This window comes from Ostrinia furnacalis, unplaced genomic scaffold, assembly GCF_004193835.3.
Source record: "Ostrinia furnacalis isolate ACB-3 unplaced genomic scaffold, ASM419383v2 OfSCF0526, whole genome shotgun sequence".
In the NCBI taxonomy this organism is placed as follows: Eukaryota; Metazoa; Arthropoda; class Insecta; order Lepidoptera; family Crambidae; genus Ostrinia; species Ostrinia furnacalis.
In genome coordinates, this window is record NW_021130765.1 from 461,197 (window position 1) to 484,661 (window position 23,465).

The 23,465-nt window shown below is 39.7% G+C and overlaps 1 protein-coding gene across 1 annotated transcript; it reads left to right on the top strand.

Moving 5' to 3' along the window:
• Nucleotides 1-14: 14 nt before the first annotated feature.
• On the top strand, nucleotides 15-23,013 carry Pi3K92E (phosphatidylinositol 3-kinase 92E). The gene is made up of 19 exons (XM_028322865.1): nucleotides 15-125; nucleotides 288-540; nucleotides 966-1,197; nucleotides 1,278-1,504; nucleotides 1,744-1,996; nucleotides 3,758-3,927; nucleotides 4,491-4,709; nucleotides 5,058-5,260; nucleotides 5,852-6,043; nucleotides 6,405-6,611; nucleotides 7,150-7,293; nucleotides 12,123-12,247; nucleotides 13,209-13,353; nucleotides 13,997-14,185; nucleotides 15,974-16,116; nucleotides 17,167-17,336; nucleotides 17,687-17,866; nucleotides 19,536-19,655; nucleotides 22,467-23,013. Exons 2-19 carry the CDS (start codon nucleotides 394-396, stop codon nucleotides 22,587-22,589), a joined length of 3,189 nt encoding a protein of 1,062 aa, XP_028178666.1. The 5' UTR covers nucleotides 15-125; nucleotides 288-393; the 3' UTR covers nucleotides 22,590-23,013.
• Nucleotides 23,014-23,465: the final 452 nt, after the last annotated feature.

Genomic DNA, 23,465 nt, shown 5'->3' on the forward strand with positions numbered 1-23,465 from the left:
AAAGTAATATTTGCTTTTCCGTAGTTTGTTGCACGTAATCTTTATTTACAATTTCACAAACATATTTCAGTGATTTTAGTCGTTAGTGATATTGTAATTGAATTATGTAAGCGCTCTGTGTGAAGGTAATAAAATAAACACGTCGGTGTTTTTCAACGTTGTTTGTGTAATGCCGTTAGTGACAGTTCTCGAATGGCGATTTGCCCCTCGTAAATACCAGGAAATGCTATGATTCAACATTGCAGTGGTCAATAACAGTGACTAATTTTCTCTGGGAATGTTTTCAGTGTGTGGCAGCGACCCCATTGTTGTGGACTTGACTTATCAGTGAAAGGTCAACAAAAAATGTTGTGGGGGTAATTTGGGAATCCTGAGGGGCAAAATATCACAACAATGGTTCCTGCACCGAGTTGTCCGTATACGTGGGACTATTGGACGTCCTCGCCGTCCGATAGCGTGGATTTGACGTGCCTGCTGCCGAACTCTATTTACATTCCTCTGAGAGTGAGCTGGGACGCGACCCTGCACGATGTCAAGGAGGTTAGTCCCGAGCCTGGTCTGGTGGGCAGTGTGACTCACGCATCATGCTCGCATCACCTAACGTTTCCTTTTTCTTCAAAACTAGGTCAGACAATGAATGTTTACTCTTTAGAAAGTAGACCAAATTGTTTACAAATTTCGTGTATGTAGATTATTCTTGATAAGTGTACTCAGGGGCAGAAGATTTAGGATAATTATTAAGCTTTGAAAGGCTAATAGATATCTGTGGATATTTTAAGCATCTATGAGGTTTTCCTCATAGTTTCCAATGTATTAGATAAGCCCATTGTCACATGAAATTTGGACCTAGCAAATATTTCCTTGACTAAATGTATGCCTAAATATGGAATTACTAATGATATCTTATTATAATTGCCATTTTCCAAGAGAAATGAGTAAAGAAAGATTGACATATGTTTTTATAGGACTTATGGGACCGAGCAGGGAGCTATCCCCTCTTCGGGATGCTCCATGAAATGTCCGGCTATGTATTCCAATTCGTCAATTCACTTGCCGCACCGGAAGAGGTGGATGATGAAAACAAACGCCTGCGGGACATAAAGCCAGTATGTGGTGTGTTGATGATCATAGAACGGTCAGTCAAGGTCCCAGGTGAACACTTGCTGAACACACAAATAAGTCACTTAATTGGAAAAGGTATGCTGAAAATATTGTTCGTCTTTTTACTATTAAATAAAAAGGCAGAATTCTTTACATTTGTGATCATTTTATTCCAGGTTTAAATGAATTTGATAGTCTAAGAAGTTTGGAAGTGAATGACTTTCGTAAACAAATGAGGAGTCTAGCTGAAGAGAGTCTGATGAAGAGAATGCAAAGCACATGGCTGGAAAGACTCCGTTACCAGTGCCCACCGAGGCTAGCAGAACAGGCCGTACCAGTAACATTGAAGAGCCACCTAAATAAGAACTGCTTCATACTTGTAACCAAATTCGCCAACTCTGAGGTATTTAAATTTGATTGTAGAGCTAAAAAATATGCTAAGGTAACAAAGATAAGTGTTAATAAGATAATCGCTTCAATATTGTTTTGGTAGTTCAGTAATGACTCACGTGTTTGTAAACAACAAAAATTGAGGATAATGAATAAGGAAAAAGTTCCTCTAATGTAAAACGATTTTGCAACCAAATAGTTTAGTTTCTTTTAACAACTTTCCAACACATAAACAGCCAAATTGTTTTTCAGTTCTCATCGTCCTTATGCGTGCCTATAACTAGGACGCCAGCACAGCACATTGAAATAATCCTTCGGAGACAAGCCAACTCCTTAAATATGCGTAGTGAACCCGCAACCAACTATGTGCTCAAAGTGTGTGGTCGTGAAGAATATCTTTTCGGAGACTACCCCCTCATACAGTTCCAGTATATCCAGGAGATGCTTTCCAGAGACCTCGTGCCACAGGTCATGACTGTTAGCATGGATAAACTACAGTTTCTGAGTGAGTCGGTGATCTATTTTCCTATATTTTTAACGTTTACTAAAACAGGACTGTAATAGTATTATGAAAGCTTTTTTTGTATTAGGTAAGGTAGGTTATTCTGAAAGCTATCCAGTATGATCGTAGAGCAACAGTTGGCGCCACTGTTTTAGCTACAAGTAAATTACTCGCCAGTGGCACACACTAGTGAGCGCTAAAACTACAGCCCTTTTTGCCAACTGATGAGGGCTATCATTTTAGCGCTCACCAGTAGCCTAATTCACGTAACAAAACTTCAACGACAACAAATTGCCGAGTTGCGATCCTATCGAGTAATCGTTCTATCGAAATGACCCTTGTGAATACGGATTTAGAACTGTTTTTCTATGGGACGACGTAACAAAACTTTAACGACAACAAATCGCTGAGTTGTAGTGTCCGACCGAAACTAGTTTTACGACCGAAACCGAAACCGAAAACGAATTTCGGCAACGGTGTCTATTTCGGCCGAAACCGAAACCGAAACCGAAACTTCCTTACAAGGCTCATATTTAGAGGGAAAAGTAAAGAAAACGTTATTATAATCAGTCAGTCTTTACCGTTTTCTCTTTAAATTGCATTAAAATTTAACTTCTAAAGTGCCTTTTTACTCTAAAAGGTATCAAATTATGTACCTATTAAAAAAGAAAAAGAAAAAGAAGGATTTATAGTCTGATTTTTTTTTAATTACTCGCAATATTCAGGACATCTACATAACCCGTTCCATGGTCGGATCTTTTACCTTAATAATTTATCAAAACAAAATTGGTAGTAGGTAGGTATGTAAGTTAGTATCAATGTAGGTACTTGCCACTTGGATATCTTGGTGATAAATACTAAAATGAACTTTGAAACTCTGAATCCATAATATTATCACCATGAAATGCACTATAGTCATTACTAACTACTTAACTAATGTTTGTTTACGTATAACATTTGAGAACCAAAAAAAAATTTGTAGGTTAGATTAAACTTGATTACTATACTTTTATCAGTCATATTGAATATTTTTTTTGATGTTTACACCCGCTCTTATGTTATAACGACATAAAACGAGATAAAACTTACCATACCATTCAAAATAAATCTCTCGAAAACTCGCCACCAAAACAAAACAAAACTAACAGCAAACAAACAAGCGAGCGAATCACGACATTGGCTCTGATCTGATCGGATTCATCCACTCATTCAATGCGCCGAACATGACCGATAACAGCGCGGAAACTCCCGAATGCACATTCGGTTTCGGTCGTAGTTTCGGCAAGTTTGCCGCCGAAAACGAAACTAAACCGAAACTCGTGTTTTTACCGAAACTCAACCGAAAACGAAACCGAAACCGAACATTCGGTCGGACACTACTGAGTTGTGATCCTATCGAGTAATCGTTCTATCGAAATGACCTTTGTGAATACGTATTTAGAACTGTTTTTCAATGGGACGACTTCTGAACGTCAGCAAGATTTTGACTGTCAAAATACGTGAATTAGGCCATAGATCACTGTCAGTCACGTGCTTCTGGCAAAGCTAGTGGCACCAACTGGTGACAAGCGCTGAAGCGGTAGGAGACTCGCTAGGATGGCGCCACTGTAGACTAGGGTAATTTCAATCGTCAATGGTGCCAACTGTCGAGCACTAAAACGATAGCCCTCAATGTTCATGATGACTAGAGTTTTATCTTGTGCAACATTCATCCATAAACTGTTAGAATCTTCGATACATAGTTCAATTTAAACTCCTTTCCAGCTGACTCCCAAGACTACTTCATACCGGAGCGGCCGCGGCTGACGTCCGAACACTCGAGCACGATGCGCCGGCGCACCAAATACGTCATGTCGTGGAATCTGGAGAAGAATTACTCGTGTAACGTGCTGTCCGTCGGGGGACTCAACGTCGACCCCGGACGGGTTGTGGAGGTGAGATTATACTAAAGTCTGGTCGCCGAGCACGTAGAATTTCGTCCAATGACCCTAAGCTACCCATCCTTATCGGTCGCGCGTAATTATATTGCTGTCGCGCTCGCACACCCACTGCTGCCGCCCGTCGCACAGTCGCGACTATAGATAATATTTTTTTGTGTCCATGAAAACCTAGGTGATTACATAAAATTGTTCTTTCCATGTACACTCAAGAGCATATCAGAAAATGTATTTTAATTGTAAAATTGCATGTAATTATTTTTATTAAGCAAGCACTTGGACTAATAATTAAGGCAAATGGTATGTCATGTGTTTGGTACGATATATTATTATGTTGTTGTTCATTTCCTTAATCTATATTTGGTTTGGAAATGCCCTAAAAAGGGCAAACATACAGAATTTTGAATTTGAAAAAAAAAATCCTCATGAAATGTAATAAGTAAAGGTATAGCTTAATTTTCTGTAATATTCAAAAAAATATTTACAAAACATTTAACTTCCTCCTTTCACTGCTCTATGCATAAGATTTTTATTGTTTATGCTTACTTTTTAACGACCAGGTAATATGCCAAGCGGGCATATTCCACGGCGGCAAAGCATTATGCGAGGCGCAAAAAACTCGCGCAGCACCTGTCTCCAAAGAAGGAGTGGCTCAATGGGACCAGAAACTGAAGTTCCCCATCATGGTACACAACCTGCCGAGGATGGCGAGACTCTGCTTTGGGATATACGAAATTATTAAAGCGAAAAGCAAGAAACGCGGGAAAGATGCTAGTAAGGTTAGCATTTTCGTACTTTCGTTCTTCTGTTTTCAAAACATCACCGTATTACCTACCTTTGAACACTAAAAAGAAAAATTAAGAGTTTTTTAAGGTTTAAATTATGTGCATACCGGCACAAATGTCATAAACATCACAAATTAAGTACTTAGCATTTTAGATTAAGTTGCAAAATTTTACTTAACTGTAACAAACTTTAAAAATCTGTCAAACTCCATACAAAAAAGCTCTGGTTATTGTTATGTTTGTGCAACTCAACCCTAGTCTTTTGCTGTATACCCATCACCATCAGTATACCTTTTAATAAACAATGTAACTAATGACTTGTTAATCTGTTCATTCCATCAGGATTCTATAAACAAGCTAGCATGGGCCAACACCATGATATTCGACTACAAAGACCAGCTGCGCACAGATGGGTTAACGTTGTTTATGTCAACCCACGTGGCAGACGAGACTCAGGGCGACGATCAACTTCTACACCCGTTAGGAACAGTGCTCTCCAGCCCTAATACCGACTCCTGCGCAGCGCTGCAAGTGCGCTTCTGCAAGTAAGTACCTGCTAGTTGGTAAATAAAGAATGATGACTGGCAACACCGAGCGAGGTGACGCTTTTTGCGGGCATTATGACTTCCTCTTTTTTTCCTCCATTTCTAATAAGAAATCATCATCATCTCAGCCATAGGACGTCCACTGCTGAACATAGGCCTCCCTCAATGCTTTCCATGTTGCCCAGTTGGTAGCGGCCTGCGTCCAGCGCCTTCCTGCTACCTTTATGATGTCGTCGGTCCACCTTGACGTCCCACGCTGCGTTTTCCGGTACGCGGCCTCCACTCCAGAACCTTGCTGCCCCATCGGCCGTCAGTTCTTTTGTATTATTATTATGAAGTAACAATTCTGTTTAGTACGAATGTAATGCCTTATGGCATTATGTTCGCCTTAAGCACCAATCTAAATGGCATTAAAGATTAACCCCCTTACTAATAAAAAGTTACACAGTTGTTGAACACTGTTTTAAAATGACATTTCCATACTAAACGTCACTTTAAAACACTGTTCAACGAGCGTCTAAGTTTTATTAGTAAGGGGGTAAATAAATAAATAAATGAATGATAGAATATTGAGTAACCTTTTTCTTTCAGCTACGAGTGCCAAGACCCGATTCTATTCCCAAAGCAAGAGGAGGTACGTGGGTATGCCGAGCACATTGAGAGCGGATCTCCAGACGTCATGGCCCGACTGGGGCGGGACTTCGAAAAGCTAAGGGCAACCGCTGAAAGGGACCCCATGTATGAAATGCACGAACAGGACAAGAAGAATATGTGGGCGTTAAGGTATGTTGCAAAAATCATTTTTCAAACTTCTGAAAATATATTTTTTTTTTATCCACAACGAGGAAGCTCTTGGCCTGTATCTCACCTGATGGTAAGTGACGAAATTATAAAAAAATAATAATAGACAAAAAAAAGCAAAAACCTTATCAAGTAGCTGAAATGCGAAAAAAAATCTCTTACAATAATTTCATTAGCGATTAGCTGGCCCAGCGAATTTTGTACCGCCCAGCCCAGTAAATTAAAGTGCGACATGACGTGTTATTACGTGTTTCCATGTCAAAACATAGAGGGGCAAAAAGAGAGTTTCAATGTAAGTAACTATTGTCTTATATTCACTTAAAAATTTTTTATTCTCCCACAGGAATCACTTCCGAACTGAAGCCCCGGAACTTTTGCCGCGATTGCTTTCATGTGTTGAGTGGGGAGACAGGGCAGAAGCGGCCAGCGTGTCTCGCATGCTGATGGACTGGCCCACTCTCCCCTTGGCATCGGCCTTAGAGCTACTGGACTATGCGTACGCCGACGCCGCTGTGAGAAGCTTCGCCGTCAAGTGCTTGGAGGAGATCTCGTAAGTCTGGTTTCAAGTATCAATGTAGAGGGTGCGCTAATATAGACGTTTTATTGCCGATACGGCACATCGTCACAGAAAACCGAGTTGTGTCCAGTATTGGCGATTGAAAACTTTGTTGCTGACATGAAAAGTAGTTAATGCTGCTTGTCTCGTCTCTACTGACGACTTTTACTCTCCAGTTCTGGCGCCGATCCACTAGTGGACACGATAGGGATGCCCTTAAACTTATTAGATATCTGTCGTCATTCTTGGCCAATTTGCGGGTGATTGTGATTGACCACAACCTTTTTCGAGAGCTGGATCAACGCCTGCTCCAGTAACCGACACCAAACACTATGTGGCAAATATATCAAGAATATAAACTGAAAACAAAAACTGTATGGATTTTACGTTGAATAAAGTATACATTGGTGGCTTTGTATGCGACTCAAGACAAAGTATCTACGTTAGCGCAGCCTTTTACGTTAGGGAGAATTATTCGTATGGCGATGTCCTGCTGATGGTAATGTTTTTTGACAATTTCTTTAATTCACAGTGACGAAGACCTGCTGCTATACCTACTACAGCTGGTGCAAGCCCTGAAGCACGAGTGTTACCTGATGTGCGACCTGTCTGTGTTCCTTCTGCAGAGAGCCTTCAAAAACATGATCATTGGGCACTACCTCTTCTGGCATTTACGGTCAGTTCTCTCTTATTACGGCTCTGTGCAGGTCTCACAGTTAGCCAATTTCTATAAAATTAAATTAATAGAATGATTGGGTTCTCTTGAGTTGGAGTTGAGAGTTCAAAGCATAACTTTAAAAAACACTTCATTCTGATCTTAAAAACTCAATTAATTTTAAATAAACTGTAAATTATGATAAAAAGTTAGTCATTTAAAATAGTCACGTCGTTATCGTCTTATGTTTTCCTACAAAATCTATGGGAGAGTCTCATTATGACAGTTTTTAAAAGTAGGTACGATAATCGATCGGTGGTGTCAAATACCCTATTGTTAAAAAAAAATTGAGCTAGTGCTGCACTCTGGCGGCAGAACTTTGCAGTAATACCACAGAATAAGTAATAGTACAGGTACAGAAGGATTACTCCGCAAGACGATTTAAATAAATGCGAGTCTTGCTACGACGCGATACAGTGGAATTCAGCTCGCACAGCACTACGTACCTACAATTTTATTCACCTACAAGTTTTGTCTCTTTCTATCGCGTGCCTCTGAACTCTTCTTACACTGTTAGGGTTGCTGTCTAGTAAAAAAATAATTAATCTACTTATTTGTAATGAGGTACGTATGTAGGTAAGTATGCATTCATTATGGAAAACCTTCATAGTAGGTTAGGTTCCTATACTATCCTAATAGTACGAGAGCCCACGACCAAAATTTTTGTCTCATAGCAATACGGCCAAAACCGCATCAAATCGATAGATACGATTATCCTGAACTCGAAAATACCAATATCAGACATTTTCCGCGTAGCGTTTGATCTGACCGAATTTTCAAAATTGACAAAGAATCTTGCCGAACTGCATCATAGCAATATGTCTGATTTGCAGACTGTAGTTGAATGATAGTTCTGAGATACCGGAAACATTATTTTCAGACGTTAGTGGTGTAGCGCAAACCCGTAAAATCACTTAAAAAAATTAAAAATGAGACAAAAAAAATGTCTCATAGCAATACGTCTGAAAATCTTTTTTATTAGTAAATTTTGGTTATTTGATGCGAACAAAACAATTTTCAGACGGAAATGTGAACGCATTAAATTTTGAGACCGTTTTGAAAATGTTAACAAATTTTACCGATCGGTATCATAGCAATATGTCTGAAAATTGTTGGACATGATAAAATAAGTTGTCCACATGTGCAAAAAATTTATATCAGACAAATTAAGTGTAGCACCTTCTCTATCATACAACTTTTTGATACACTTAAAGTGTCTGAAAACAGGTTTTTGGTAATCATGGCAGCAATACGAAAAGTTAAAAAAAATAATTATCCGTATTGCTATGATACAGGTCGGCTAAAGGATAGTGCCAGGGTTTGGACCAAGTGTTGCCCATAATCAACCCATAGTGCATTTTGTTCCTTAGGCCTATACTAATGTGTAAACCGAATCTCACTGAAATCTATCCCTGGAGTTAAGAGAAAAAAAGAGTTTAGTTTTGAATTATTTACATACAAAATATCATCGATGTATACGTACTACGCATAAGATTTCGCGATTGTGGAATTAAATAACACTCGCTATGTTGAACTTAACCATACTGCATCCGTACACGTTACTTTAGTGCGATTTAGATATTCTTTATAAACGATCTAGCGCTGTTTTAATTGTTTGGTAAGTTGACAGAAATTAATTATTTCCAAAATGAAGAAAGAAGTTTTAGTTCTCTATCCTTGCAAAAAAACAATTTATTGGTGTATTACAATCGATTATTGAAGTTATTGTAAGCTTAAACTTCTTGCTCCATTTTGGAAATAATTAATTTCTGCCAAGTAACCAAACTACTGCAACAGCGCTTGATCGCATAAAAATAATGTCGAAGTCGTACTAAAGTAAGGTGTACGGATGCAGTATGGTTAAGTTCAACATAGCGAGTGTTATTTAATGCCACAATCGCGAAATCTTATGCGTAGTACGTATACATCGATGATATTTTGTATGTAAATAATTCAAAACAAAACTCTTTTTTTCTCTTAACTCCAGGGATATATTTCAGTGCGCTTCGGTTTACAAATTAGTATTGGCCTGAGGAACAAAATGCACTATAGTTTCATTCTGGGCAGCACTTGGTCCAACTTCCATACATGGATTGGCACTGTCCTTTGTTGACATTTTCAAAAATGCGCACAGGCTATATGCTACGCGCAAAATGTCTGAAAACAAACTTTTTCGTAATACAATTATAAAATCTATGTACATTTTCACTATCAGACGTATTGCTATAATACCGACTGTCTTTTTTTTTTGACACAGCAGAAATGGCCTCCCACTCAGTTGCTACACTTTCGACCGTTACTACACACCTAGTCGGGTTCAGAATCATACAATCTAACGATTTTATAGGGTTTTTGCCGTATTGCTATGACACATGGTTTTGGTCGTGGGCTCTCGTACTATAAGAATTATTGATTACCTTTGGGAAGCGGATCAGCATCTTTGGGAAGCGAAAAAAAAAGATAAATCCGGTAGATTACTTTTCGAATTTAAACACCCGAACGCCGCACAATATTTCTTTCTCTTTATGTCCACTTTTAAATAATACTTCGATCATAGAATTATAATCATACTACAACGCATGCCAGCATTGCCAGCGTCCTGACGAGCGCGGGCGTGACACTCGACTGATATAATACCCGCCGGCGGGGCGCTTCGCTGTAGGTAATTATCGGATGTACCGCGCGGAGTGAGCCAGGCCTGGTAATACGCCTTATTACGACGACCGACATACATATACACTACCCCATCGTGCTAACTGCGCACCTCGCTGGAATGCGACTCTCCCACTAATCCGCACAACCCCCGACGAGCAGAGCGTCGATGTGACGTCACGGCTGCCGGGTGCGCACTTAACTCGACCGGGTTGTATAGCCTGACCAGGAACATAAAAACCCTGTCATAGAGGCGCGTCAATTGCATTTGATAGTGCAACACTGAGTACAGTCGTACCTGTGTTAAATTAATAGCCTAACTTTAATTTTAGGATTACGGGCTAGTTTGATATTTTCATAAATTAACAAAAAAAGATTATATAGGTAACCTGGTTTAAATAAATGAAATGAAACCATCAATCGAGCTAGTAGAATTTATTTTATTATTCATCAATAATCAAATTCAGAACTTGAATATTCAACTGCAATGTCTGCTCATGAACTCTTCAAACTCGGTACTTCTTTCCCAATTCCATAAAATTCAATACTTACAAAGTGACAAAAAACTTTAAAATAGGTAGTTAAAACAAACCACAGTTTATTTTCATAGTGGACTGTACTATACGATAAACATGTCAGTCAATTTGACAACCTTTGTCGGAAACATTATTCAATAAAAATATTGTCCGAACCCTTAGTATTTCTCTTCGACAAATTTTTAACACATTGTGAACCACTTTTCTTTTGCGACTATACAGGGTGTTGATTTCAATACTCGCCATATTTATTTAGGTGATATATTATGACTTACATAAACGCATTATCCACCAAAAAATAAATTACAAACGAAAGTGGAATTTTTAGCGAATATTTTCCGTGCAACATCAACTGTACTATGGCTCGCAATAATGCAATATACGTTTACTGTGGCACGGGCACCCATCGAGCTACGCGGATCGCTCGCTTATCATGTTGGATAGTCTACTGAAGGATACGTAAAGTTGGTAGTGTAAATAGGTTTTTTCTTTGACTAACTAAAGTTAAAGTTCGTTTTAAATTAGTTTGCTGTTTCCTATGTGTGTGTGAGTGTATTGGAGCGCTTTCCGCCACTACCTACCGCGACGGCGGGAGTATTTTCTACACAAAATTACCAGATTCACTTCCTACATTAAAAAGGAATGTCCTTTAAGTTTAGAGTTAGGTACTTACCGATGCGACTTCAGATGCGTTTCCACGTGCCCTCCCGTAACAGTAAACCATGTTTACGTATCTACTCACGAGCACTGTACGTGTGGTTAGGCATATTCCTAACACTCACTCACTATTACCACACTCACTATCACACGTTCACACACTAACTACTCAAAACCGCACGAGAAAACAATCAAAAATCGCAAATTTGCACATTCGATGACCGAAGATCTTTGTTAACTAAAGATCCGTCCTATCATAATTAATGCTCTTATAGCAAGCTTCCAAAATACTCAAATGCAAATGATTTGTAGTAGCTCAATCGTTATTATTAAAACGATAAGAATATCAATACATTTTGATAGTTATTTCGTGTAAGTAATGAAATTAAGTTCATTTAAAATAATCACGAACATGATGATGAATTATTTTATGTAAGTTATGAAGAATGGAAGTTTAACCTGAACCTAACTAACAGNATGGAAATCGTAGATATTTAAAATATAATTTAAAAAAATTTTGAAGTCAGTTTTTTTGCTGATTCGTGATCAGAATAAGCTACTTAATCAACTCCCTAAATATGGCGGGTATTGAAATCAACACCCTGTATAAAGTTTTTAGCAATTTAAATCACAAAATAAATTGCACACATTTAAAATAAAGTTTGTTTACACTTTGACACTTTGCAAGGTGACATTTTAATGAAGTTTTCATTTACTGTTGCCATTAAAAGAAATTAGTACCATTCATCATCATCATCATCATCATTTCAGCCACAGGACGTCCACTGCTGAACATAGGCCTCCCCCAATGACTTCCACATCGCACGGTTGGTAGCGGCCTGCTTAATTAGTACCATTAGTTTTCCGCAACATGGCGAGGGTTTTTATGTTCCTGGTCAGGCTATATATCCATTTACTGACTTACTTGTATCTGCGTGTGCGCAGTTCCGAGATGCACATGCCGTCGGTGTCGGTGCGCTTCGGGCTGATGCTGGAGGCGTACTGCCGCGGCTGCCAGGACCACATCAACAGCCTCATGAAGCAGATCAACTGCCTCGAGAAACTCAAGTGTGAGTTGCACATAAAATTCCAAATTCAATTCATTACGGACAGGAATCCAGTGTAAGGGTGTTTTTAATATCGTGCGGTTTTATCACGGAGGCGGGATTGCCCCTTTTCATACAAGTATTCATTTTAATGCGTGGAATACGCACGCGGGACTTGCGGTAAGTGCAAATATTTGTATGAAAAGGACACTTGCAGGTGTCACGCTTGCGGGACAATCCCGCGTCCGTGATGAAATCCGCACAATATTAAAAACACCCTTAGTGATACCTATGCCATTCGTTATTATTTGAATGTTTCGTAATAAATTAGGCTTGATTTTGCGTAAAACGAAATCAAATATAAGTGCTTTCGATTTGTGGAGCGGAATTTGCGTGCCAAAATCGGCGCGCGAATCTGATAAATGGAAAAACGTAAAATACAACGAGCCATCTGATTGTTACGGCGCGTGCGAAAACAAAACAAATCCGCGCGTGTCACAAGTCATTTGATATTGGTATACAGGGTATCCCAGAATGGGTGAATCAAACTGCTAGGGGAGGTAGCTTTACTAATGTACTATCCCTAAAAAATATGAAAAAAATAAAGCGCAGGACACAAAAAAAATGGTTTTGAAAAAGTGAAAATAAATCAGCTTTGCCTAAGTATCTGGCTATAATCGCTGCGTTTGGAGTTTATTTGTACTTTTTTCTTACTAATGATATTAATTGTACATGATCGCTTCGTTTATCTTTAAACAAACTTTTGAAAATAATGACTAGATTTAGAGTTAAGAGCACTTTATTAAAAAAAATCCGAACTCAATTTTTTTTTTCATATTTTTTAGGGATAGTAGATTAGTAGAGCTGCCTTCCCTAGCAGTTTGATTCACCCATTCTGGGATACCCTGTATATTCTATCCGTATTGCGATTATGTAGCATCTACCAACGAGCGAATTGAATCCTCATAACTTTATATCACTTTAGGGGCGAGCCAGTGCATCCGCAAGAGGAGAGAGATATCAAGAGCGCGCACAGCGTTGCAGCAACACTTACAAGAGCCGCACTGCGTGGAAATGCTGGCCGACTTCGTGTCGCCGCTCAACCCTAGCTTCGTCTGCAGGAGAATCAAGTAAGCTCATAGCGAAAAGCAGAAAATTTCTCGAAGTTATCTTGTAGTGAAGTAATAAGGCGTGGTTATGTTTTTGGACGCAGTCACCAGACGTGTATGTGAGGATGTCGTCACATGTCAATTCAGCGACACTTAACCCCTTCTCTACTGAATAAATTTTACCAACTCATTAAGTCTGCGATTCTAATTCGATAGATCTTTTATAATGCGAACAGTTAGGGACTGGAATTCTGCTGTCTTTCCCGAACACTATAATCCGGGCCTTTTTAAGGCGAGAGTGAATAAGCACTTACAACAGGGCAGCATGTACCCTCACTTAAATCAAATTCAAATTATTTATTGCTCCACGTTGGTTGGTACCTATACAAAGGATCTTACATAATAGACATATGCCCGTTTTCACCATCAATCCCTAATTTTTAAGTGACCCCTATGGTAACAAATAATATGAAATTTGTTTTCATAGGGGTCACTTAAAAGTTAGGGATTGATGGTGAAAACGGGCATTAGACCCATAACATGGTTCTATTATTATTGGTAATCAGGTGCGATTGCGGTCAAATATCTGCCTTGTTCTGTATAAAAAAAAACCTTGCTAGCCCATCTAGCTCAAGCTGTGTCTAACTCTATCATTTTTTCCTAGGCCCGAAAGGTGTCGCGTGATGGACAGCAAGATGCGGCCTCTGATGGTGGACTTTGAGAATGTAGACCCTAACGGGTCGGACATAAGGATCATCCTCAAGATCGGCGACGACCTCCGTCAGGATATGTTCACGCTGCAAATGTTGAGGATCATGGACCGCCTGTGGAAGAGCCATGGATATGACTTTAGGTGAGTTTTGTTGTCAGATACTTTGAAGAAAGATGGACGACTTATGCAAGGTTTACAGAATAGGTACAAATCATATGAAAGTGTCAATAGGCTTTATTATTCTTTATTAGCCCGCGACTTTGTACGCGTGAAAGTAATTTGAATACTTTTTTTCCGTTTTTTCAACATTTTTCGTCCATGACCAATAGGAGTGGAGCGTATTGGTCATAGCGTGATGTGACGTAGCCTATAGCCTTCCGTAAGTCGGGACACGGTATCGAATAGAAAGTATCGATACTGTACTCATGAGTAGTATCGATAAAAAAGTATCGTACTCGTAAAAGAATCGACACAAAAGTATCGATACCTCAAAGTATCGAGTTCTTTTCTCAGGCAGGGCCTACGCCATACGTTAGTTTGTCAATGTTAGTCAGTTCAGTAAGTATCGTCTGTACCTTCATTCATACAGTAAGAGAAAATGAAAAAGTAACAAATGGTACATATATAATTATAAGGGCTGATTTTTCCATCGTCTGATAACACTTAACAGACCAATAAAGTGTAATATGATTAAAAGTAAGTGTCACTTTATGTTATGCATTTATTATAAATATGAAGGTGTAGACAACTTTGATTCGCTGAGTTATACTTTATTGGTTTGTTAACTTATACCTTACGATGGATAAATCAGCCCTAAGATAAATAAAAACAACCTGTAAGTAAAGCCACAATTTTTTAATCTAAAATATTATAAATCCCATTCCTCCTCGGTACAATCGCTCAAGAAAAGAAGTTTGTCGAGCCTTTTTGGCGATAGGCGGTTACGGGTTTTAGTAATTGTACTTCCAGCTTTCGAAAACAAGAATAATTGTGAGTGCTGTTCTGAATAGGTTGAAATATCAATAAGTCAATTATCATTTATCAATAATGCAAGAAAATCATTAAATATCAACATGTTATAAATAACAACCAACTGTCAGTTAACAACAACGAACGAATGAACCAGAGTTTTTTTTGTATGATTTTTTCGTGAGGTTAGGCAAAGGGATCTAAGTCCATACAGCTACAGTACAGCCAATGAACCATAGACTAATTAAACAAATGAAATGTGAATCCGGCAACCTACCGGCAACGGAACTATCTCTATGAATGAAAGCTTCAGCAAGATTGAACAAGATGGCGTTGCAAATGTTGCCATAAATTATGAATAAATAAAAAAACAAGTAATTTATTCGATACGATATCTGTCAAAAGTACTTGGTAAGTAAAAGTATCGAATACAAGTTATCGAGTACAAAAGTATCGGTATCGAAAAGAAACCTACTCGATACCATAAAGTATCGATACTTTTTTCGTGTCCCTATCCGTAAGTAACGAAGTCAGTCGTCTTTTAACTTGAAGATGACAACGCACAAACCTTGTAAGGGCTTGTACACAAAACTGCGATGCGCCGTCGCATCGTAAAAATCTACGAACTCCCACTCAATTCATGCGCACTCAATTTTTGTGTCGCGCTGATTCGTAGTTTTGTGTATAGTCTGGTCCGGGAGCACGTAGAATTTTGTCCAATGACCCCAAGCTACCCATCCTTATCGCACGCGCGTAATTATATTGCTGTCGCGACTGTGCGACGGGTGCCCAGTGCAGCGAGTGTGCGAGCGCGACAGCAACATAATTACGCGCGAGCGATAAGGATGGGTAGCTTGCGGTCATTGGACAAAATTCTACGTGCTCCCGGATCAGACTATAGAAGCCCTAAAGTCGTCTTTTGTTTTTACCTCAACTCAAAACACGTTTCTGTTTAACCAGACTGAGCCCGTACAACTGCATCTCAATGGAGAACGAGGTGGGCATGATCGAGGTGGTGGAAGACGCGGAGACCGTGGCCAACATTCAGAAGCAGAGCGCGCTGTTCAATGCCGCCTCCACCATATACCGAGCTACGCTGTTACGTGAGTGTTTATCATCATCATCATTGTCAAAATTGTCACTTCACGGGATTTATTGCAACAATATCTATTTTAACGGTTGTTGGGAACCCAACAACGCGCGGGAGGAGACGTGCGGGCGGCGTACAATGACTAACGTCACCACGGGCCGACAGCGTCATCATCGGCTGCGCTCGGGACACACACTCGCCTTTGGACACCACCGTCGACGCACGATTACCGCGTATCCTAGATAATTAATTGTAAATTAGGCTGGCGAGAATACAGCACCTATTTTTATACAGTCCGCTATTTCATTTATTTACACTAATATTCGTTAAGACCCTAACAACGGTAAATAAAATATTTACCCTCCCGACGTTTCGGCTCGGTTGCACGAGTCATGGTCGCGGGCAGACCGTGAAGTGATAATTTTATAGTAAAAATGCAACATAATAGTTTAAAATATTATACCATCATTGTCATCATCAGATGTCCACACAGGACGATCCACCGCGATCCGATTGCGCGCGACACTTCCAGATTAGATCGTGTGCTGTGTGGACCTAGCTATTTAATCTCTCCAATGAGGGTTTTCGCGAATGAAAAATCCGCCAGATGGCAATACGTAGACGCGAGGTCCAAATGCTGCGTGATTGGTGGATTTTGACATATCTGTCAATGTCATGTCAAAAATGACATGACATTGACAGATATGTCAAAATCCACCAATCACGCAGCAGTCAGACCCCACATCCACGTCCCGCGATCTAGCGGATCTTTCATTCGCGAAAACCCTCATTAATCAATTGCCCAGAGGCGATTAGAGATTTTTAATTTGACTAGAAATGTTTTTTTTTTAATTATGAATCCAAAACAGTCTCTTTACTTTTATTAAAAATATTTATGACTTAAGCATTTTGCCCATATTTCACCATTCATGCTGCAAGTACTTATTTACTACTTTATGTCGCATTTGGATCCCTTTGGTTGAAAATGTAATGACACGCAAAAGTTCAAAAAAAAAAGATAGAAATTCTACGATCATAATAAGCCTCTTCTCTCTCCGAACAGAATGGCTAAAGAAGCAGACAGAAGACGACGGCGGCAAACAGAACGAAGTAGCGTTCAACAAAGCCGTGGATGAGTTCACCATGAGCTGCGCCGGTTACTGCGTTGCCACCTACGTACTGGGCATCGCTGACAGGCATCCGGACAATATTATGGTCAAGAAGAGTGGACAGGTAAGGAAACATAATTATGAGCACTGGAAAAGTGATTCAGTTCTATCTACCTAACAAGGTGATATAGATTGATTACAATAGCTTCAAACAACGCAGCTGGATATAAGTTTTTGTGCTTTTATTCGACAATATTCGCTAAACAGCAAATCGCTTGGAGTAGAATCAGGCAATGTTTTCTTGACCAAAAGAGTGAACGAGTAAACCTTTTGATTTACTGATTTTAAAAATCTCTATATTTTGAAAGATGAATATAAGAACAAACCAATCACAGTTTATAACGAAGTAATCACTTAGAAACTTATGCCGAATTGTTGGTGGGTTATTAAGTAATTTGTATTGTATTGTTGCAGCTATTCCACATAGACTTCGGTCACTTCCTCGGCCACTTCAAGCAGAAGTACGGCTTCAAGCGCGAGCGCGTGCCCTTCGTCCTGACGCACGACTTCATCCACGTCATCAACAAGGGCCAGCGCGGCTCCGGCGACAACGAGCCCATCGACTTCAAGATCTTCCGCGAGCACTGCGAGACGGTGAGGGCTTTATCAGTGTTGTAACTTCCACATTGACTTCTGTCATTTCAAGCAGAAGTAAGGGTTCAAGCGCGAGCGCGTGCCCTTCGTCCTGACGCACGTCTTCATCCACGTCATCAACAAGGGCCAGCGCGGCTCCGGCGACAACGAGCCCATCGACTTCAAGATCTTCCGCGAGCACTGCGAGACGGTGAGGGCTTTATTAGTGTTGTAACTTCCACATTGACTTCTGTCACTTCAAGCAAAAGTATGGCTTCAAGCGCGAGTGGGGTTTTATTTACTCAATTTTATGCAAAGCTAGTGTGGGGACTGCACAACGTATTAGTTTACATAGAACATCTTTATCACGCTTTTTAACTTTTCATTCCACTTGTTTCCGTCTCCGCAAACCTCAGATCATAGAAAGAGAATAGATATGAAGTCGCGCGTAACTACAACGAGAACCAGTGTCCCCACATTTCCCCCACCACAGCTCCCACACACACATTCAACTGTGTAAAAACAAAGCGACTGAGAGTCTACGACAGGGATGGCGAACCAATGGCACGCGTGCCATCGATGGCACGTGCCACAATATTTAGGGCACGCCACCAATCACAAAATTTAACTTGTACTATCTATACCCCTCATTGATAGCATTAGGTGTTATTTGATGGCACGTCTATGACTACATCAAACATTTTTTTCGGAAAAGTGGCACGTTGAGACATAAAGGTTCGCCATCACTGGTCTACGACAACATGTGCAACCGGCTTAAAAGTGCTGTGATTGGCCAGAAGGCATGCCTTATGGCCAATCAATGGCCGCGTGACGTGACGCACACTTTGAAAACGCTAGTGAGAGAACAAAGATAAAATGGAGTCGACAAGATGTCGATACTTTAAATCGCTAGGGGCAAGGCTCGAAACTGATTTCACAAAATGCTTATAAGAAAACCTTTTTTATTATTATACGTTATTATTAACTACTATCACGCATTTACTTTTTAATTATGGCGATCTGCGTACCGCATATGTTTATCAAAAATAATGCCTATATTAGGCTTTCAACTAGCTCTTATAGTAATTACATAGTTGACAGTTACTAATTACTTCTATTGTTATNGCAGTAGTTGAGCATGACATAAAGTGGTTGCTAACTAAATCGTCAATGTACAAGTGTGTTAGAATTTTTATCACCACTGATTTCGATATCGCAGTAACTGTTACGGCACTGAATTCGTTCGTAAAAATGTTTAGTTTTTTTTATTTATAAGCAAAATACCAATGGATTTGCAATACTTACATGTAGTAAATGACTCCATTGTTCCTGTAGTTCTTCGTTTCACTTGTTTTATTGCACGTAACGACGCATTATCCAAAATATCGGAGAACATTTCCTTAGTACGACTGAATCGCGACTAACCTAGCTACGCGGCGGATGTTCGTTTCTGGGCATATCGCGGAGACACGCGCCACGCCCCCGTTTCACATCTATTCCCTTCTATGATCTGAGCCGCAAACCTTTTGACTCGTACGGTATGTACGAGTCCGTAGAGACAGAAAGAGAGTAAAATAGATTGTACAAGGTCTATGAATAGCTAAAATGTACCAACGCATTTAAGCCACGCCTCTTAACATCTGTCAATCTATAACCAGCTTTCCATTAAATAATATTTTGTTTACCGCAGGCGTTCAAGATCCTCCGCAAGAACGGGCACCTGATCCTGTCGCTGTTCTCCATGATGATCTCGACCGGCCTGCGCGAGCTGTCTTCAGAGAAGGATCTGCAGTACTTGCGCGAGACACTGGTGAGTTTTGATGTTTTTCTTTAGTTGAAGATAGAAGAAGGAACCATGGGTGCTCCCAGGAGTAGGGGAAAATGTAAGTACGTACCAGGGATGTTATGGATATCCGTAACCGTAACCGAAACTTTCGGATATCCAAAATAAAAAAATATCAGTAACCGTAACCGATTCAAAAGTTTCGGATAGTTTCGGACGTAGGCAGTTTAAATTGTTTTTGTATAACATTATCAAAAGGAAAAGCAATAACAGTTTTCATAGACATGTAAGCCTGTCGGATATTGCAAGTTTAATAATAATTATACGAGTAGCTAGCGGTCTCTGCATCTATTAGTCCAGTCAATGAATGCCTTAACGACGGTGTAGAGAGAAATCCATGGAACACAATTTCTGATCTCGGGACTTTATTTAGCCTAGTTAGGTGGTGAACATAGCAAAAGTCCCCGCCCTTAGCCCTTGAGCCGACGGGGAGAGGGGGGTTTAAAGGTACCACTTTTCGGTTTTTCGCTTAATCCTCGGAAACTATGCGTCCTAGTGACATAACTACTATGAACCAAAAAAAGCTTATTCAATTTGCTACAGGTGAGACAGTCAAATTTTTCTATATCTTTTATAGTTTTCACGGCATCTGCTCTGGAAGGTCTGTAATATTGGAAATTTTATTTTTGTCTTACATGTTCCCATCAGGAGAAAATCGACTAAATCAACATTAAGCAAACATTTTAGACATGCGGGAGCATGTTAAGCCTAGTTCCATGGAGGGGACTGCACCGTGCGTATATTTAGACGAACCAATTAGAGCCACTTTTGACTCCTCATCATTCAAAAACTACTGTGCATTAACACTTCAAATTTGGCTCATGTATTGAGACTTGCAAGATGTATATCAGCTTCAAATTTCATAAATATACCTCAAACGGTTTTTTAGGTATTGACGTTCAAAAATCGATATTTAGAGCACTACTATCTATCTATCACATGTGAAATGTTAAAATTTACTGGTTTTTTATTTGTTCCTTTGTATTTACATAACTACCTTTCTGGATGCCAAATTTGAACCTTCGAGGTCATCTGGAAGTGGTTAGAATTTGGTCTATAGGTCAGACATGTAGATTTTTGGACGTCAATATCTAAAGAACCGTTTGAGGCAGATTTATGAAATTTGAAACTGATGTATATCTTGTAAGTCTCAACACATGAGCCAAATTTGAAGTGTTAATGCACAGTAGTTTTTGAGTGATGAGGACTCAAAAGTGGCTCAAAGTGATTCGTCTAAATATACGCACGGTGTAGTCCCCTCGCTGGAACTAGGCTTAACATGCTCCCGCATGTCTAGAATGATTGCTCAATGTTGATTTAGTCGATTTTCTCCTGAAGGGAACATGTAAGACAAAAATAAAATTTCCAATATTACAGACCTTCTAGAGCAGATGCCGCGAAAACTATACAATTTATAGAAAAACTTGTCTATCTCATCTGTAGCAAATTGAATATGCTTTTTTTGGTTCATAGTAGTCATGTCACTAGGACGCATAGTTTCCGAGGATTAAGCGAAAAACCGAAAAGTGGCATCTTTAAACCCCCCTCTCCCCGCCGGCTCAAGGGCTAAGGGCGGGGACTTTTGCTATGTTCACCTCCTAACTAGTCTAAATAAAGTCCTGAAGTCAGAAATTGTGTTCTACAGTTTTCCATCTATAATGCTTTATTGACTGGACTATATGTAAAGGCATAACAGCCTGATTTACCTTTATAATGCCATCTAGTATCAATTTTTATTTTTTGTTACTTTTAATTCGATGTAAAGTGTGAGGCCATGAATGAACCATGTTGGACAACTACTGAAAATTGCATTCTAAAGCACAGATATCCGTAACCGTAAGCGAAACTTTCGCATATACGAAATAAAAAAATAACCGTAACCGAAACCGGTATAATATTATTCCTATATCCGTAACCGTATCCATAACCGAAACTACATATTATCTTTAACATCCCTAGTACGTACCTTCCTTAAGTTACGTCCGTAAGAAAAGCAGAAAAGTTCTCGAGTGGTGCCCACGGGCCGGAAGACGTATTGTGCAAGTGAACCGACGATGTGGTGAAGGTCGCGGGAAATACCTGGATGCAGGTAGTCGTTATGGTAATCCTTGGGGGAGGCCTTTATCCAGCAGTGGACGTCATTTCGCTGAAACGAACGAAGTAATTACCTAAGTCTACCGCCCTAACAACAATGTTAACAGTATTGTTGTGTTCCGGCAGTTAGAGGTAAGATAGCCAGTTCCTCTGTGGTTGAGGATTCCGGGTGAAGCTCGCTTTCACCTTCGGCCTGAGCACCACTTACCATCAGGTGAGATACAGGCCAAAAGCTTCCTCGTTGTTGATAAAAAAAAAGTGAATTTCTAGAGGTTGCTATTTTGAATTCCATTAACTGGGCTATTGTGGTGAACCCACTTCTTACAGAAGGATTTGGCTTAGTTTTAGAGTTTGACTAACAGCGCCGGTCGTTACGTAAATCCGTGGTGTAGACCTTTGTCCAGCAGTGGACGTCATTTGGCTGAAACGAGGGAACGAACTGACAACAATGGTAACTGAATTTCTTGCGCTGTTTCTGTTAGTTAGACTTTTCAGATTCCTAAAAATACCATTTGTGATGTCTTAAATAAAACACTGGTATATTTGTAAACTAGTGCAAGCACTGACGTCCGTCCTGTGTGGCGGCCCGACTACGACTGACCCCCCAACGCGCCGTACTAGTCAGTGTTGCCATAGCGTACACTCTTTATTTGTGTAGTAGTACATCACACCATTCTAACACAGGTAATGGACCTCTCCGAAGAGAAAGCAATGGAGCACTTCCGCTCAAAGTTCAGCGAAGCCGTCAAGAACTCCTGGACCACATCCATCAATTGGGCCTTCCACAACTTCGAGAGGAACAACTGACAGCGACCCGTCGGCAGGCGCCTTAAGCGGCAACTGCCAAAGCATGCGCCCCAGACGCTGTGAGCCTTCCGTCTGGGCAACAAGGTCGAGTTTTCAACGATTATTAATTTATTATGCAGGATTAAGACTTGACCACACTAGATGAGCGGTAAGGTTGAAAATAGAATAAATTTTAGTTGAGATACGCTGGCTTTGCGCTTGTTATCATGGAGTTTATTAGCACTTAATAATATCCGTTTAGTTCAATTTACTCATACCAGAATCAACGATAAAATACGTTAAAAGGAGAGACGCTTGTTCTGTGCTCTGTTCTATCAACTCAGGCGCTCACTAGTGTGGTCTTAGCCTATTACAAAACTAGAAATGCTAACGAATTTGATGATATTAGTAAATAACCGAGCGATTATCGTTATGACAAATTGTCTTCTGATGCTTTTTGTAAGAGCTCGATTTCGTTTATGTCTTTGGCCTGTAATATGAAATATGCCCAAAGATTTAAGGAAGCTATTTCTCAATACGAGTCTAAATATTTGTCATATGAAATAACACCAATAGACACATTTTTAATCAATTCGATAGCATTTCGTAGTTTACAAATATTCTATAATTCGCAAATATAAGTTAAACGTACAGCTTTTAATCGGCTTAACGAATAAAAAGCGAATACTAACTAAAATTGATCGTATGCTTATCGATGACTCGTTATCATAATAGGCTGTTATTTTCGGGGCGATCGAAAAGAATCGGAATACGTATGACATGAATTTAAAGCGAAATCGATTATGCCGCGGTGAATGTTATATTGAAACCCGTCAAACTGCATTTGATGGTAATCCTATTGCTCACTGCCTTCCATGCTTTAACCGCATTTGAATA

Bases quoted from the DNA above. Each gene is read 5' to 3' on its own strand.
- Pi3K92E (XM_028322865.1), top strand. From the start codon at position 394: ATGGTTCCTGCACCGAGTTGTCCGTATACGTGGGACTATTGGACGTCC. The intron at 6,044-6,404 runs GTATGTTGCAAA...ATTCTCCCACAG, and splicing joins AAGAATATGTGGGCGTTAAG to GAATCACTTCCGAACTGAAG. The intron at 12,248-13,208 runs GTGAGTTGCACA...ATATCACTTTAG, and splicing joins CTGCCTCGAGAAACTCAAGT to GGGCGAGCCAGTGCATCCGC.